This window comes from Trachypithecus francoisi, unplaced genomic scaffold, assembly GCF_009764315.1.
Source record: "Trachypithecus francoisi isolate TF-2019V2 unplaced genomic scaffold, Tfra_2.0 Lachesis_group7, whole genome shotgun sequence".
NCBI classification, from domain to species: domain Eukaryota; kingdom Metazoa; phylum Chordata; class Mammalia; order Primates; family Cercopithecidae; genus Trachypithecus; species Trachypithecus francoisi.
The window spans coordinates 93,388,789-93,408,222 of NW_022681472.1; the positions used below are offsets into that span (position 1 = coordinate 93,388,789).

The window sequence follows — 19,434 nt, forward strand, 5'->3', positions numbered from 1 at the left end:
TGTTTTTTTTTAATTCTGAGTCCAGGATATTCCTAAGAGTCAGAAAAACAAAATGAATTTTTAAAAAGATTCTGAAAAGCAACCCATGAGAAGTCTTTTAACTGCTCAATGAATAATTATTCTTAAATTATGGATTATATTTTCTCAAGTAGGACAACTGTGAGTACAGACAGCTCAGAGAGTCTTTATCCTATATTTAGGAGAAAGACACATTGCCTTCTGCAGCTGCAGGTAGGTCTGAGACAATGGAATGGACAAGGCTTGGCTGTGTAGGAGGCTACTGTCGGGGACATGAGCCTCCTCCAGCCGTGAACTGGGTCCTTTTCATGTTCAGATTCCAAGATTAGGTACACAGGTGTTAGGGGTTATCTGCTACACTGGTCTTCTGTAGCTTCTCTACTTGTGTCACACAGGAACAGATAGTTTCTATTTCTGAACCTCCGTTTTCTTGTTCCGAAATGTCAAGGGTGATCCCTCCCTCTAACGGTTATCGTGGGGTTGAACAGGAGAGAACAACAAAATCCATGTGGCAATGACTATTCCACTAGCATCCATTTATGAGAAGCCTGCTAGTCTGGAAATGCACAGTGAAGAATAAACTACTTCCTCCAACACTTGTAGTCCAGGAGCTCTTGACTACAAAGACTGGCAAGAAAATAAGCAGTGACAATGAAATGTAGCAGTTGAAATGATAGGAGTGAGCAAAAAGATATTTGGGTCCCAGAGAAGGACCTCCTAAACCACCCAGGAGTCAGGCAAGAGAGTGGGAAGTAGGTTAGGACTTCGGAGGAAAGAATGCTTCTGCAGAGTATTGTAGGAGCAATAAGAATTCATAAGGTAAAGAGGATCCTGAAGGGAACCCCAGGCATAGGAAGCAGCCTACAAACAAGTGGGAAACTGAGAAAGATCATGCGTTTTTAAGGATCCTTTGGCATGGGTTGAAGGGTAGAGGCGGCCAAGACTCTAAGGTCATTGAGTATTAAACAATCACAGACACATATCTTACTCAGAGCATTGTGCACTAGCATTGCAGAAATGTGCTAAACTCACATGTTCATCGTAGCACTATTCACAAGAGCAAAGACATGGAATCAACCTAATGCCACCAATGATGGATGAAAGAACATGTGGTCCAAATATAACATAGAATACTATGCAGCCATAAAAAATAACAAAATTATTTTCTTTGCAGCAACATGGATATAGCTGGAGGCCATTATCCTAGGCAAATTAACACAAGAACAGAGAAACGTCACATGTTCTCATTTTTAAGTGGGAGCTAAACATTAGATAAACATGGATATAAAGATGGCAAGAATAGAAACTGGCAACTACTAGAGGTGTGGGGTGGGGGGCAAGGGTTGAAAAATTAACTGTTGCATACTATGCTCAGTGCCTGGGTGACAGGATCAACTGTACCCCAAACCTCAGTATCATGCAATGTACCCATGTAACAAAGCTGCATGTGTGCCCCCCGAACCTAAAGTAAAAGTTCAAAAAAATAAATAAATAAAAATGCTAAAGCTAGGGAAATACCACAGTTGAAGAACATTGATAATTGCAGACCAAAGAATTGACAGCGCTCGGTAGTTAACACATTCAGGAAGGCATAGGTGTCCAGCTGAGATGGAGCAATGCAGGAATTCATCCAGCATCAAATACAGAGCAGGATCCATGCATGCACACATGCACACACACACAGGCAATGCAAGAGGGGCTAGACAGAATCAAGACCAAAACAATTTTAAAGATACATGTAGCTAAAGGTTCCACATCATTGAGTAAGAACTGGCATGGAAGAACAGTACTACAATGTAGCTACACCTAAACAGTTAAAATATAACTATTAACTGGTTGCATATGTTATGGACTTGATGTTTGTGTCTCCCCAAAGCTCATATGTTGAAGTTTTATTCAGAGGTAAGGCCTTTGGAAGGTCATTAGAGTTGGATTAGGTCATGAGGATGGGACCCTCATGATGAGGTTAATGCCCTGAAGGACATTATTAAATAGGCCAGACACAGAATATATAAATCCTGCATGATCCCAGTTATATGTGGAATCTAAAAAAAATCAAACTCGTAGAAACAGCAAATAGAAAGGTGGTTATTAGACACTGGCTGGGCAGAGGTGGGGAGAACAGGAAAGGCAGGGATGGAAAAAAAAAAAGGACAAATTTGTTCAAGGGTACAAAGTTTCAGTTAGACTGAAGGAATAAGTTTTAGTGATCTATTGCACTGCATGGTGACCACAGTTAATGATAATGTATATTTCAAAATTGCTACATCATAGATTTTAAACATTCTTACCACAAAGTAAAGGATAAGTTGGTGAGTGACAGATCAGATATGTTAATTAGCTTGATTTAATCTGTACAAAGTATACATAGATCAAAAGAATTACACTGTATCCCACAAATATATGCAATTATTATTTGTCAATTAAAAAATACAGAAAGAAAATTAGATGGAACAACAAAAAAAGAGGAAAATATATGGATCTCTGTCTGCTCTCTGCCATGTACAAGAAGCTAGCCATCTGCAAGCCAGGAAGAGAGCCCTCACTGGACACTGGTTTTGTGGGCGCCTTGATCTTGGGCTTTTCAGCCTACAAAACTGTGAGAAATAAATGTTTGCTATTTAAGCCAAAATAAAAGAAAAAAGTAAAAGAAAAGAAAAACATTTTTCAATTCTCAAGTGCTATATGTGTATGTGTGTTGTGCAGGGGTTGGGCAGAGAACAGACATCTACACTATTGGAGGTCAAATGGTCTTAGAGTCAGAGACGTAGATTTGGGTGCACATAGTTTAATAAGGCACTGCTCTCGGAAGAAAATGATTGAGGGACCAAGATAGGTCAGGGCAGATGCTAAGCAAGGACGTATTTTCTATTAGTAATTGGGTTAAACTTGAGACAAGAGGTGGGCAGTCTTCCACACCCAGGTGCCAGGCGGTCATGAGTTGTGAGCAGGGACAGGTGAAGCTCTGAGCTTTCAACACCAACCCTCATAGCAACTGGCAGGTTGGTGGTGCATGGCTCTGGTAAAGGAGATCTGCATACTATGCACAGAGGAGGGAGGAAGAAGTTCCAGTTATATTAAAGGTGTATGCTCATTCCACAGGGGCCTAGCGGAATCTGGAATTCATGAGATTTTGCAAGGAAATAGTCTTTGAGCCACGTTTTAGAGGTGGATAACTTATCATTATTATCATCCTATATAACAAGTCATCAAGAAAAATTAGCAGATAAAGTACCTTGAAGTTCTAAAAAAATACAACTTTCTGGGAACCCACTGTGTGTGTGCGTGTGTATGTGTGTGTGCACACATGTCATTTTTTTTTCATTGATTCTGCAAACAAATACTGAGCATTAGTTTATGTTGAACACTATGGTAGGTCATGGAGACACTGTGATGAACAAGAACATCTATGACACCTGCCCTCATAGAGCATAGAGTCACTGTCATAAACTAAGACAAATGCACAAAAGGAAAGGAACAGAATTCTGTTACAATGTATGACAAAGGAACCTGACAAACCTAGGAGTCAGGAAAAGTTCTCCCAAGGAATTCACCTTTAAACTGATCTGAAGGATGAAGAAGGCCAAAGAGTAGGGGTTCTCCAGGAAGTGGGTGCAGCATGTGCAAAGGCCCTGTGGTTACACAGAGCCTGGGTAACTCAGGGCTTTTGTGTGTGTTTGTTTTGTTTTTAAGATGGAGTCTCACTCCATCACCCAGGCTGGAGTGCAGTAATGCAATCTCAGTTCACTGCAACTGCCACCTCCTGGGTTCAAGTAATTCTCCTGCCTCAGCCTCCCAAGTAGCTGGGATTATAGGCATGTACCACCATGCCCAGCTAATTTTTATATTTTTAGTAGGGATGGAGTTTCACCGTGTTGGCCAGGCTGATTTCAAACTCCTGACCTCAAGTGATCTGCCCACTTCGGCTTCCCAAAGTGCTGGATTGCAGGTGTGAGCCACCACATCCGGCCCTAACTCAGAGGTTTCTGTACAGAGTCTGGCCTCTCCAGAGCACGCTCCATGACAAACTGTCCTGCCTTCAGCAGGAAAGGTATGTTCTCTTCCAGGTGGCCCCAGCTCCCAAGTTCACAACTGATCAGATCAGGGCAGCCACGTGACCTAAGGGCAGCCAATCCCTAGGATGTCCAGTGACCTTTGACACGGCTGTTGCTAAAACCTCTGCTCAAATATAGGTGCTCATCTTTGCCCTAGTCGAACCAATAATCCTCTTTAAAAGTGTTTTCTGGGAAATAAGAACAGAGTCAGCTATTTGAGAGTGGAGGGGGTGAAATAATTAAATACAAAGTGAATCCTCAAAGCAAGGGCAGCCCAGGCAGCTGACAATGGCACATTAGTAGGGACATTCATGAATAGGATCCTATCCAGCCCTGCTGGGACCTGCCTTGGATCCAGAATTTCTCACTCCAATTAGCAAAACTCCAGGCATACAACTGCTCCTACCTTTGGCATACTATGAGAGTCCTGTTGTTTTCTTACATTTATTATTGATAGCTTTATTAGGGGCATAACTGACATACCAAAACTGCACAAACTTAAAGTATACAGTTTGGTGAGTCTGGGCATATGCGCATGTTCATGACACCATCACCCCAATCAAGGAAAGAGTCACATCCATCACATCTAGAAGTTTCCCTGTGCTTTCTGGTGTGTTTTAATTTTGTCTCCTTTTTTTTTTTTTTTTTTTTTTTTCTGTGGTGGTGGTGGTTGCTTCTGGTAAGACCACTTAATATGAGATCTGCTCTCTCAATAAATTTTTAAGTGTACAATATAGTATTGTTAGCGCTAGGCATTATGTTGTACAACAGATTTCTAGAATGTATTCATCTTGCATAATTGCAAAATGAACTGCAATGAAAAAAAAACTGCCTATTGTCATATGTCTCTGTAGTACATCTTTAATCCTGCTATCAAGGCAACCTAATAGAATATACAGCAGGTTGTACATTATAGCTTCTACTGCCTTCTTCATACACACAGAAAAGCATCCGTTTCTGAGCCATGCACGTGACTGCATTCTGACCCTATCTTGGGCACTTTATGTGTGCATTGCCTCTGGCTCAAAGAAGTCAAATGATGAAATCAAGGACTAGAGCAACTAGGACTAAATTTGGACCTATGTGTTTGACTCCCAAGTCTGTATCTTTTGGACCATTCCAAGGGACCTCAGTTAGGGGTAGACATCAGAATCAGGTGGTAAGATTTTTTATACTGCTATCCAAACTTCACTCTAGCTGGGCTGAATCGGAATCTTTAGGTGTAGAGCTAAGGTATGCGTAATTTAAAAAATACTCTCCAGAAGATTTTGATGTGCACTCCTGGTTAATAACTATTGCATCACCCCCAGCTGCAGGAGCAGGTGCTTTCTGCCTATTCCCCAGTACCATATTCAAAGTTGTTTATCACTCATGAGCTGCTAAGTCATTTGTTGGACTTCTGATGTTTATTTTTATGTTAAAGAATACACGGAGATATTTGAGGCTATGGAGTTGAGGGACATATGTTGGCAGGGAGCGGACCTGTGTTTGACAAGGTAGGTTTCACAGGCTGAGCTGAATGACAGACTCCCCTGAGCCGGCTTACTGGGAACATATGTCATATACCCCCACAGCTTCTGGTTGCTCTTCGGAATTGACTTTTCTTCCTCTTAAGCCTCTCAAGCAGTACCATCAGGCCAGCATGGGACTTAGGAAAAGGAGGAAGACAGGAAGAGGACAGCAAGGCTTGCAAGTGCTGGCTGCATTACAGCACAAGGCCCTGATGTCCCCCTGGTTCCCAGGATTCTCTTTAGCCATCCAGCTGCAGCATCTGTTCTTTCTGGGCCAGCTACAATTTCAGACTGAGGACAGAGCAGCAGGGGTATCCAGTAAATAGGTGTCAAGTGTCCTGTTAGTCTGCTGATTGGGTTCCAAACAGAGCACAGCTGCTTTTATGTTGACTGCTTTATCCCTCCTGCAAAGTGCCCGTGTTTCCCTATATGAACACTCACACATGTGTGCATGTGCACACCACACTCACACGGAAATTGGCAATGCTGTCAGCACAATGCTGTTTGGTCAGTTTCTGGCTGTCCTCATTACTATGGGAAGTCATTTAAGGAGTTTCATGGGGTTCACACCACTGCATCTTCCTTCCATGCATTGCCCCTGCTGTGTCCTCCTCTTTGGCACCTTTTTCATGGGGTCCGCTAGAAACTGAGTCTGAAGGAATCATCTCCAAGGGTGTCTGGGCCTGGCACTGGACACCTTCTATGATCTGACCCATCTCCCACTAAAGTTCACAAAGCATACACAATCTCAAGACCATAATACAGATGTTAATGATGTCTTGCACATCAGACACCCAGCCTTCAATATATATGGTCCTTCCATCTAGCGCGCCTTTCCCCAGAGACCCATAGTTATAGTCAGAGTAGGTAAGACAGTGCTGAAGTAACAAACAACCCTAAACTTTCAGTGGGTGGGTAACAACACAAAAGCTGAGTTATCACTGTGGAAAGTCAGTGTTTCAGCCCTTCCATTTTGTGATGCTGCCACCTTAACACACACCTTCTGTATTAGTCTGCTCTCATGCTGCTATAAAGAACTGCCCAAGACTGAGTAATCGAGAAAGGAAAGAGGTTTAATTGACTCCCAGTTTCACATGGCTGGGGAGGCCTCAAGAAACTTACAATCATGGCAAAACACACCTCTTCACAGGGCGACAGGAGAGAGAATGAGTGCTGAGAGAATGGGGAAGACCCTTATAAAATATGAGCACTCATTCACTATCACAAGAACAGCATGGAGGAAGCTGCCCCCATGGGTCAATTATCTCCACCTGGACCCGTCCTCCTGCCCCCTCCTCCCCATCCTGCCCATGGGTCAATTATCTCCAACTGGACCTGTCCTTGACACTTTGGGATTATTACAATTCAAAGTGAGGTTTGGATGCAGACACAGAGCCAAACCATATCACCTTACAAAGGCACCACAGAAGGGGGTGGAGAGTAGCACATAAAATATTTCTCAGGGATGAGATACGTATCCACTGGCTAGAGTCCAAACACATGGCCCCAAACTAACTACAAGAAAGGCTCAAAAATGGGTCTTCAATTGTGCATGTAAAGATCAAATGGGAATACAGCCAATCTCTGCCACCATGGTCATTCTGATCAGCCACAATCTATTTCACTCTTCTTTCCACACCTAGAGTAACCACTTTCAAGGGAAACAGCCCTAGGCTCATGAAGTCCCAGCTTCATACTGAAACTGCAGAATCCCTGAGTGATGGGTGCTGGTGTTGGCATTAGGTCTGGATGTGACTCTTTTATGTCCAACAACCTAAGACCTGGACATATAAATTCACTACCCTTCAGAATGTACAATACTAGAAAAATAAGAGGATAACTGACAAAATTACTCCCATTAGGAGGAATGGAGAAAAGCCTCACTTGTAGCAGCCATGGGTCTACAATAGTTCTCAAATACTACTGGGCAGGCAAATTGAAAGCCCTCTAGCTGGAGCTGGGAACAGACTCATGGTTAGACACAAATTCTGCTACTGATTGGAATTCCTTGGTCCATGCCCCGGACTCATGTAAGCTGTGCCCACTGGGTCTCCTTCTAAGAGGCTGTTCACCATTATTCTTATTCTTATTGGACTGTTTTGAGGTAGACAGTGGGAACATGACACTTTGGGGACTATATGCTTTTTAAAGCCTACCTCTTGCCCTATAGTACCAGAGGCCAAAGGGTTGATAACAGTCTTAAAGAGTCAAACATTCTTGGAGTCCAAGTTGGTAGTTTCTCTGACAATATAATTTTCTTCAAAAAACTGATTAGGCTGTCAATCTATTTGTTTCTGGTCTCTTCTAGTAAACACATTCAAAGTTTTAAAATCTGCTTTGTTGCTTGGCTTTTCATATACAGGTTACGTGAAGTTACTTTTCCAATAATTTCTAATTTATTTTATTATTTTATTTTTATTTTATTTCATATTCATTTATTTATTTATTTATTTTGAGATGGAGTCTCGCTCTGTCACCCAGGCTGGAGTGTAGTGGTGCGATCTCAGCTCACTGCAACCTCCGCCTACCGGGTTCAAGCAATTCTCCTGCCTCAGCCTCCCAGTGCTGCTGGGACCACAGGTGCAGGCCACCACACCCAGCTAACTTTAATATTTTTAGTAGAGACAGGGTTTTGTCATGTTGGTCAGGCTGGTCTCAAACTCCTGAACTCAAGTGATTTGCCCACCTCAGCCTCCCAAAGTGCTGGGATTACAGGGGTGAGCCACCACTGCTGGCCTCAAGATTTTTTTAAATGGCTAATTTGTAAACTCCATGAGAGTAGGGACCAGGCAGACTTGTTCACCACCATTGCACTCATCCTCAGCCCTGAGAGGTTTAACATAACCATTGTCCACAACACATGAGTGCACAATAAATGGCTTAGACTCAGCTACACTAACTGCAAAAAAGAGCAAACACTAATATAACTTTTTATTAAGGAGACACCTATTTCTGATGACTCTGTGCTAGGTACAGAATGTGACAGATATGTCTTCCAACTTACCAGGAAGATGAAAGGAGGTGAGCAGGTGAAAAGTGACTCAAAGTGGACAAAAAACAAGTATTGGACACAGTCAGATCTAGAGTCACATCCAGCCCTGCCAGGAATCAGCTGTCTGATCCTGGCCAATTTGCTTAAGTTATTAGAGCTCTAGTTTCTTCAACTATATAATGTGAGTATATTCAGGAAGGTATGAGGAGGCATATTAAAAATATACAGCAGAGAGCCAAACATAAATAAATGCTAACTACATTTACCTGACATACTTATGTTATAAGGTCTATGGGTTTGTAGTGTCACCATCACAGCATCCTGGGGTGGGAGAATGGGGAAAGGAGAAAAAACAGGGTGGGGAGAAACGGATTTCCCAAAGTGGAAATACCTTACCCTTCCTGAGTCCCACACAAATCTTATAGGTTAAGAAGATTTCATCTCCCATCAAGAAAAGAAGAAGAAACAGGATCCGAATGGTTAAATGGCTCACTCAAGCTCTCACAGTTAATCCATGGGAAAACCCAAGCTTAGCCCTACCAGGTTTCCTTACTCCAAGGCCACTATTCTTGCTCTATGCCCTGCTTCTCTGTCACCTTGTACTCACTATGTATCTACTTCATGTCTGTTACGCACCGTGAGCCATGCTGGGCACCAAGGACACAGTGGTGGAGTCATGGACTGCCTGGAAAGGAATTCCAGTGTTTCATTGTCACCATGTGACATCTCCATCATGCCCAGAAATACTGGTGTGGAGCAAGGATTCAGAAGGCAGACAATGTGGAACAAGGCAATTTTCAGTAATAGAAAAGGGTGGTGTACAACTTAGCAATACTGTAGACCGTTGCATTAAAGGCCCATTTTTACTGATTTATATGATTCATGAAAATGACCTGTGGAAATATGTTGGGTTCATATGCAGATTGATGTAATGCACCATTTACTCAAGGGCCCCCTTAGTGTGTGTACGGTATAGCAACTTGTATTTATCTTGCAGGATTTTATTAAAGCAAATAAGCATTTAAAAGATAAATTTTAAAGTTTTACAATTTTAATGGGGGAAAATGCAAAAGTGCTTGACATCTTAATTCTTAAAATAGTAGAAGTTATGAAATACCTTTTTTAACTCTAAAAGTTTTTTCTTTAACTTGTATTTTTATGTTTTCTTGGTAAATTATTTTTTATTTCACTTTTTAAAATTCTAGTAAAAACTTTTAATTTGAAATCTATCCTCTAAACAAAATTGTAAGTATTCAACACAGTATTTTTAATATAGGCATAATGTTGTATAGCAGATATCTAGAATTTATCTATCTCACATAAGTAAAATTTATACCCATTGAACAGCAACCTCCCACTTTTCCCCTCACCACTGTCAACCACTATTATACTATCTTTTTCTATGAGTTTGACTATATTCAATACCTCATATGGATGGAATCCTGTAGTATTTATTGTTCTGTGACTAGTTGATGTCACTGAGCATAGTCCTAAAATTCATACGGAACTACAAATGATCTCAAATAGCCAAAGCAAACTTGAGAAAGAAGGACAAAGCTGCAGGCATCACATTTCCTGATTTCAAAATATATTGCAGAGCTATAGTAATTAAAACATATGGTAAAGGTATAAAAGCAGATATATAGACCAACTGAATCAAACTGCAAGCCCATCCAAACTCACCAAATTGTAGACGCTAAATACGTGCAGGTTGTATGTCACTCATACCTCAGTAAAGTGGTTTTAACATAATAGTAGAAAACTAAGAAATGAACCAACTCATATACAGTCAACTGATCTTGGATAAGGTGTTAAGAGCACACAATGGGGAAATGACAGCCTTCGCAACAAATGATGATGGGAAAACTGGATAGCCACACACAGAAGAATGACATTGGACCAGTATCTTACACCATACACGAAAATCAACTCAAATGGATGAAACACTTAACCGTCAGACCCCAAACTGTAAAACTCCTAGAAGAAAACATAACGGGAATGCTTCATGACATTAACCTTGGCAATGATTTCTTGGCTATGACACCAAATGAACAGCAAGGAAAGAAAAAATAGATGACCAGGACTACACAAAACTAAAAAGTGTCTGCACTGCAAAGGAAACAATCAACAGAGTGAAAATGCAACTGGCAGGATAGAAGAAAAATATTTGCAAACCATATATCCAATAAGGGGTTAATATCCAAAAAACATAAGGAACTCCTATAATTCAACAACAACAATAACAACAGCAAATAAATAAATAAATAAACTTGATTTTTAAAATTGGCAAAGGACTTGAATAGTCATTTATCCAAAGAAGACATACAAGTGGCAAATGGGCATATGAAATGATACTCAGCATCACTAATTATTAAGAAAATGCAAATTAAAAACAAAATGAGATATCACTTCACACCTCATTGTCACCACGTGACATCTCTCATCATGCCCACCAATACTGGTGAGGAGCAAGGCATCAGAAGGCTGATGAGACGGAACAAAGCAATTTTCAGTAATAAAAAGGATGGTGTATAAGTAAGCAATACTGTTGACTTTTGCATTAAAAGACTTAAATGAATTAAACTTGTCAACAGTTATCTTGTAAAAGAAAGATAAGTGTTGACAACAGTATGAAAGATAAGTGTTGACAAGAACATGGAGAAACTTGAATTGTTGTACAACATTGATAGAAATGTAGAATAGTGCAGCCACTATGAAAAACAATATGGTAGCTTCTCAAAATGCTAAAAATATAATTATTATGTGATCCAGAAATCCAATTGCTGAATATATATCCAAAACATTTGAAATCAGAATCTCCAAGAGAAATCTGCACTCACTTGTTCACTGCAGCGTCATTCACAATAGCTAAGATATGGAAACAACTTACATGTCTATCAATGAATGAATGGATGAAGAAAAATGTGTCTGTATACACATACACACTGGAATATCATTCTGTCTTAATAACGAATGAAATCCTGCCACATGTAACCACAGGGATGAACCTGAAAGACATTTTTTTTTTTTTCTGGTAACTTTGGTCCTTCTCTAGGTAGTTAACCTTAAAGCATATTATTCACAAATGTCAAACAGCGGCACCTCTTGCATTCAGCTACTTTATCGGTGTACAAATGTCCTTGTGGCACACTCTGTGTGCAGGAAGACATGCTGCCGCAATGAGTGTTAGCATAGCCTGGGGCCAGAGAGGACTGAGTTCTAGGTTCACACCTTCAAGTCTTGAGGAAGTCCGCTAGGCTCACTGGGCTCAATTTTTCTATGTCTATAATCAAGAGATGATAATGAGGGATAATAATAATTGCTCTCAGAACTGAATTATGACTTTTGTGGGCCCCAGGCTTTGCCTTCATAGGCCTCCTTCATCCATAAAACAAGTATTTAAAATTGTATTTTTGCACCTGTTTGTATAAAGGTGAATATAATTCAGACTGGATCACATTTCTTATTATTTTCTGATTTTAAAAGAAATTAAAACATTCCTTTGGTCCTTAAAAAGTACTGTAGACCCTAGCTAGTACTGTAGACCCGGCTACATCTACTGTGGCCACTTATTGTAGATATAAGAAGATATAAGTCTCTATCTCCTCACCTCACTGATTCAGCACTAACTGAGCACCCACAATATGTCAGAAACGAATGGGCACTGAGGGCTCTAGAAATGAATATGCTACACCAGGCTCAGGTGAAGGCTGCCATTTCCATTGCTGCATCACGAACCCCTTACACAGTGCCTGAGACAGGGTTAATGCTTGATTAATGTTTGATTAGTGAATAAACCAATGGCAGCATCTCTGCTCAAAGAGATGTCACTGTCCAGGGACAACATAACGACATGTTTAATGATAATTATGCATGTCTGTGTCTTACATATGTGACTCTACGTCCTCATGAAAAGAATATGAGGGTGTTCACAATAACAAGCAAGGGTATATTCAAAGCAAGGGCAAAGTGCAAAGAATCCAATAGAAATGGGTATAAGAGAATAAAAAGAAGAGCCTATGTAGGAGAAATAAGATTTCTGCCTGAGAGGCAGCTCTGTGCCTCAGTTCCCCCTCCCCACCCTGCCCTGCCAGACACACACCTCCCATCAGAGGAGAAGGGGTTGTCACGGCACAGGGCTTGGCATGGAAGGAGCCTTATAAAGCTAAGCACATCCTCTTGCCCAGTGTGAGCATTACTCACTTTGAGGAAGATATTGTTCCACAATTCTCTGCAATTCAACTTAAAGACAGCTTCAGAGTGGCAACCTTGTACGTTTTCTCAATGACATGCATTCCTCTGTCTGGGAAACTATCTTCAAAGTAAAGCAAAGGAAGGGGGATTTCACTTTGTTGGCCAGCACACTCATCTCAGAGAAAGCTGCTCTAGCAGAACACCCTCCCCACCGCAGGGCCGAACTTATGATCTCCACAGGTGAGCCAAGGAACTGGGAGGCTCAGTGTGCAGGCTGGAAACAGGCCTGTTGGGAAAGTCAAATGCCTGACACTCTAAGTGCTTTTGTTCTTCTGCGTTCAGATGTTCTCAGATTCCAAGGCATCCAACACTCATTTACTCAACAAAGGCTTCGTGGCCATCTGTCATGTGCCAGGCATACATAGGTAAATAAATCCGAAACACACCCTGCTCTGGTGGAGCTTAGAGTCTAGAGTCCCACTTCTGGATATATATCCAAAATATTTGAAATCAGGATTTCCAAGAGAAATCGACACTCCCATGTTCATTGGCACATTATTCACAAAAGCCAAAATACGGAAACAACTTAAATGCTCATCAATGAATAAATGGATAAAGAACACACGCACACACACACACACATCCCCACATACACACTAGAATATTATCATGTCCTTCCAAAGAAGGACAAAAGGTATCACAACCTTCTTTGGTTAAACATTCACATCATGGTTAATGATGGGGATGAGGAGATGGCATCAGGCTCACTGATTTAAAACTCCAGCTTGGTCCCAGCTCAGCTGTGTGGCTGCAGTGACATACTTAACCTCTCCCAGTTTCAATGTTTTCATTTGTAAAAGAAAATATGAAAGGGCCATTCAGTGAATTGAAGGAGTCCATGCACATAAGTGGCTTACCAGCATATTTGATGTAAAGTAGATGCTCAAAAATATGATTTGAAATGATCAGTAACACACTTTTCACACTATCGTGAAATGTGTAATTTTCAATTATTCCTTTGTTTCATGTACAACATGGTGAATGACTCACAGGATCCATTAAGGGTTGGCACTGAGTTTTTATTCATTGTCTTAGCCCCTGTAGCTCATAGATCCTAGCACACAGTAGGCGCTAAATAAATGGCTGATAGATGAATAAATGAGCGCATGTACTAAAGCCCCTGCCCAAGGAAATGGAGGTCTGAAGACAAAGAAATCTCCCTAAAGTCCGTGTCTCCCCACTAGGCTGCCATTCCTCCCTCGGATGAAGGAACAGTCCTCATGTCAGTGAAAAGAAAAGGGGTGTGCAGCCTTCCTTGGGGAAGAACAGGTTGCACCTCACTCTGAATAACTGGATCCTTGATTTTTTTTTTTTTTTTTTTTTTTTGAGACAGAATTTCACTCTGTCACCCAGGCTAGAGTTCAGTGGTACGATCTCAGCTCACTGCAACCTCCGCCAGGGTTAAAGTGATTCTCCTGCCTCAGCCTCCTGAATAGCTGGGATTACAGATGCCCACTAACACACCCAGCTAATTTTTGTATTTTTAGTAGAGACAGGGTTTCTCCATGTTGGCCAGGCTGGTCTTGAACTCCTGGCCTTAGATGATCTGCCTGCCTCAGACTCCCAAAGTGCTGGGACTACAGGCGTCAGCCACCACACCCAGCCTGAATCCTTGATCTTTAATGACAGTCTGTCAGAGCCTGAGTATTCGTCAGCTGTGATGGCTGTTTATGTCTCAACCTGGTCAGGTCACAAAACCCAGGTATTTGGCCCAACATTACAGATGTTTCTGTGAAGGTATCTTTTAGAGGAAATTAATATTTAAATCATTAGACTTTGAGTACAGCAGATAACCCTCGGTCGTATGGGTGGGCCCTGTTCAGTCAGTTGAAGACCTTTCAGTAGAAAAAGACTGACTTTCCCCAAAGAAAAAGAAATTCTGCCAGCAGACTGCATTCAGACTTGGATGGCAACTCTTCCCTGGGTCTCCAGCCTGCCAGCCTACCCTGTAGACTTTAGATGTGCCAGCCTCCACAAGTGCGTGACCCAATTTCTTAAAATCTTAAAATATACACGCACAAACACATTCACACACGCATGTACAACTTATTGGTTCTGTTACTTGGGAGAAAGTAACACGAGCATGTGCCAACTGCCCCCAACTGGACCAGGCAGTGTCAGGGATATCACAGTAAAAACAGCATACAAAGGGCTAAAGGAGGCCTCCGGGATGATCATATCCAATTCTCTCTCTATACCTTGAGAAACTGAGACCCAGAAAGGATAGGTGCCTGGCTCAATGTCACACAGCAGGTTGGCACTGAGGAAAACCACATGGCAGACTCTTCACTCAGTGTCTCACCACAAGGCTGCATTGGAGCTCTTGGAGTAACATTCGATTTAATTATGTGGATAAATAACAGAAAAAATAATATCAGCAGGAGGTTTTTATTGGGCATGTTTGTGTCAGGCTGTGTGCGCAAGGCCTTTATAGGCTTATTTCATTTAATCTTCTCAGCACCCTGTGAGCCAGGCATTAGTATCTCCTTTGACAGATAAGCCATGAGTCAAAGAGGGTAAATAATTCTCCTAGTGTGAAGCTGCTGGTTTCAGATGCAGAGGGAATATAAGTACTTGCTCCACCAACTCTAAATGCGGAATGTCTAGATGTCAAAGGTGCTGCAGGAAAGAACAGAGGCCACGAGGGGAGAGGGGCCAGGGCTAATGAGAAAAAGATATGGCCTGTCGCAGCAACCCTCACCTCCCTGTGATTTTTTATGCCAGTCAGCTCGTTTTGCTATGAAACTCCAGTTTTGCAAATGTCTCTGCAAGGAAAGGCTTATTTTGAAGGGAGCACCTGTTCTCTAATCCTTCCAGCTGATGCTGCAATCTGTGCGGATTCCAGTGTTATTTGTTAATGTACTGGGCTTCTCAGGGATTTGGATACATAGCTCCCGGGGAGGTGGAAGGAGTGGATTTTATTCTTTGCTTGGCAGCACTTCTCTGGTGGGAAGGCATAGGGTGGGTGCACAGCACTGAATCTGCATAATTGGATGGGAATCAAATGGAAAATGCACAGGAAAAGAATCAAGTCCTGAAAATAACCCATTGAGCTAAACTCCGTGAGCAAGTTCAAAGCTAAGCACTCACAAATAAACCATTTTATCTGACTCTGGTAAAAGACAAGGATGTCTGCTTTGACACATATCCCCAAAAATAGCCAAGAAGAGAAATAAAAAGAAATGCTGTACTGTATCATGGGCCTAAATCTATTTCTGTGGTGTTTTTACACACATTAACTTCTGAAATCCTCCCTAGAAGGTAGATGTGATCCCATTTCACAGTTAAGAAAACTAAGTTTCCACAAGAGTGAATGAGTTCCCCCAAGTCACATAGCATTTACCATAGCAGGCATTTGTAACCAGAGTCTGCTTTCTACCACATCGTGACAGTCTCAGAGATAGAAATTTAGCTGGGCCATGCTCAGATGTGTCATCTGTAATAGAGTCTGGTGGACTGAAATAGTCTATCATGTGTCCCATTCCATCCCACCCCACCCCATACCAGGTCTAACGTTCTGAGCTGGGCACGCACACGTCAGCGGAGATGCCCCTCGTTCCACAGCTCCCTCCTGCAGCCTGTTACTGGCCCCTGCCGTGTGAAGTAATGGATGGTCTGTGTGGCCTCAGTGGCTTACTGCTCAGCTTCGTACATGAACATGATTCACACATTTGTATCACTCATTCTCCACACTTTTATTGAGCACTGAGTATGGCGGGCATGGTGTTGGCCCTAGGGATGAGGAGCTGAATGAGGAGGCTTCTATTCCCAGCCACTCAGAGCCCAGTGGAGAAGGGACAGAAATGCCTAGAGAATTGAAGAGAAAGCATTTCTTTTTTAAAAATCAGAGAGTACTTTCACATTAGCGGTGGCATCTAACAAGGTCTTGGAGGGTGTGCAGGGAGTTGCACATCAGAGTCCTTCAGGACAGAAACCTTGTAATCATCTTCATAAGCTCCTGTGGCAGCCTCAGCAAAGGCCCTTGGCTTGGGAGATGAGTGTTGAAAGTGTTTTGAATTGATCTGTGACCAATGACATCCCCTAACGCCCCAGGCCATATTCCCTGGAAAACAGAGTTTGAGTGGAAGATTTTCAGGCAGTAGATTACTGAGGTTCTGAGGGCCAGCCCTGGCTCTGAGGCTCTCCAGTCTCCACATGGGGTCTACTGAAACTCTAGGTGCCAGCCCACATGGGGGCTGAAGGAAGGAAGGCTGGACACAGGGAGAAGCTGAACTGTGATTTAGTCACTGCAAAGGCTTCAGCCGACCATGGGGAGCTCTGCCTCAGTGATGGTCCTGGTGCAAAAGACCCGCAGCAGGGATAGTCCAACGACATGCTACAGGGCTCACTGCTTTCCACTCGCTTTCTTACTCATTCAGTTCCTATCTGCTGGGCCCTACATCAGCGCTAAGGATGTCAGGTTCTGAGAAGCTCAGTGGTTGACTGAAGTTCTGTATCTACGAGTCACTGGAGTCTACCCTGGAACTGGTCTTATTTGGCTCTCAAATCTGCTCCTTCCATCGCATAGAACCCCTTTCTGGCTTCAGGTCCTCTCAGCAGGCTCTTGACAACTCCTTTCTTTGCTTCTCTGGACCATAAAATCGTGTGACATGGCAGCTTCGACCAGATGAAGACACGACTTGGGCAGTTTTTGCCACCAGACCTCCTGGCTGGGTCTCAGAGCTAGCAAAGATGATATCACGGGGGAGCCAGCTGAATGCATTACCTAATATCTGAACAGTCTGTGCACAGAGCCTGACTGTCTACGAGGATAGAGCACCTCTTTTGTGGGGCTGACTGGGCATGGACAGTTTATCACACGTATAATGTGGGCTACTCAGAAATTAGGAGTGATGGTTACTATTAGTGTGATGGTTACTTTTATGTGTCAATTTACTTGGGCCACAAGGCACCCAGATGTTTGGTCAAACATTATTCTGGGTAAGCTTGTGAGGGTATGTCTGGATGAACTGGTCAATTGACTAAAGCAGATAGCCCTCTCCAACATGAATGGGCCTCACCCAATCCACTGAGGGCCTGAATAGGACAAAAAGACTGAGTGAGAGAAAACTGTCTCTTATTTATTGTCTTTGATCTGGGACATCAGTTTTCTCCTGCCTTTGGACTTGCACTTGGAATGGGCCTTATAACACTAGCTTTCCTGGTTCTGAGGCCTTTAGCCTTGGACTGGAATGATACCATCTGCACTCTTGGGTCTCCAGCTTGCTGACTGAAGATTTGGGGGCTTCTCAGCCTCCAAAATCATGTGAATCAATTACTTATGATAAATTTCTCTGTGTGTGTGTGTGTGTGTGTGTGTGTGTGTATCCTATTGGCTGTATTGGTCCTGTTTCTCTGGAGAATCCTGAACAATACAGGCTGGTTATTTATGAGTAGGCCACTAATAAAAACACAGCACACGCTGGCTCAGGAGAAATATGAGCAGAATCATACCCTGTGTAGTTAAAGCCCTGCACATCACAGAAGAGTAAGTGATATTTCTTGGGATAAAAGAACAAGGAGAAGGACAGAATATGTATAGTCAGCAGCTAGTGAGTATTGGATACCGGGCTAGGAACTTTACATTCATTACAACATTTGGGTACATATAACACTTCATGAGATTATTAGCTACTGGGGCGCCCACTCTACAGGTGGGAAAACTGATGTTCAGAGAGTGCACAAATGAAAGTGGGAGCCAGGTTTTGAAGGCAGACATGGCTTTCAATGTTATCCCATAGTCTAAGTGGCCCCCTCACAGCACAGCCTCCTGACCTACAGAGAACCGTATTCTTCCAAGAGACCACATATAAGAAGTATCATAGGAAGACCATATTCCTTGTATCTACCCCAGGGCTTGGCCTTAGAAACATTTCTGATAGAGCTTGTAGTGACAAAAAGAAGAGGTGGGAAGATGGTGAAAGGAAGGGTTAAATTAGCAAAAATCTCTGAAGGGGATGTTTCAAAGAAGCATGAATCTCACAGAACATACACTCTGCAAAGTAAAGTTTGAAAGTTTTGAAGCAACTGCCCCACGCAGGCCTTACCTCTGAGGAAGTCGGCTTGCAGTATCCAGCTCCAAAGACCAAGTTTTCCAGAGAAATGATAGACTGTTCTTGTCCGGTGTCTGGGCCACCTTTACCAAGCCAGGAGCCTCTTCCTGGACGAGTAAAACTAAATGAAAGATAATTGAAAGGGTGAAAAAGGAGGTAAAGAAAGTGATGGTGCCATTAACTCAGCCCCTTTGAGGGGTGTTCCTGCGAAGTCTTTGGAATAAGTCATTTAGGAGTAGTTCACCCCCAGGAGGTGTTTGCATGTGACATTTGTGGATGTCTTGATAATAAAGAGGGTATAACTGGCATGTAAGCTTGAAAGTCAAAGATGATACACATCCTACAATGTGTGCATGTAAATGCCCACCCTGAATACCAACAACATACCTGTAGAAACACTGAAGCAGAGCTCCAAGCTTATATCACTAGAGGGGAAGGTGGCATGGGCTCCGGAAGTTTCAGGGGCAACTCTGACCGGACAAGGTCTGAGTCCTGTCACTGCTCCTTCCACCCCCTCGCCCCACTCCCTGGACCTCTTTTCTTCTGTGGAA

At 42.5% G+C, this 19,434-nt stretch overlaps 1 protein-coding gene across 1 annotated transcript in view; it reads right to left on the reverse strand.

Moving 5' to 3' along the window:
* FAM135B (family with sequence similarity 135 member B) overlaps positions 1 to 19,434 on the reverse strand; it is a 237,297-nt gene that overhangs the window by 97,143 nt on the left and 120,720 nt on the right. Inside the window, exon 6 of the mRNA XM_033202781.1 lies at positions 18,878 to 19,004. Coding sequence (XP_033058672.1) covers positions 18,878 to 19,004 — 127 coding nt within the window. The remainder of the gene's footprint in view (positions 1 to 18,877; positions 19,005 to 19,434) is intronic.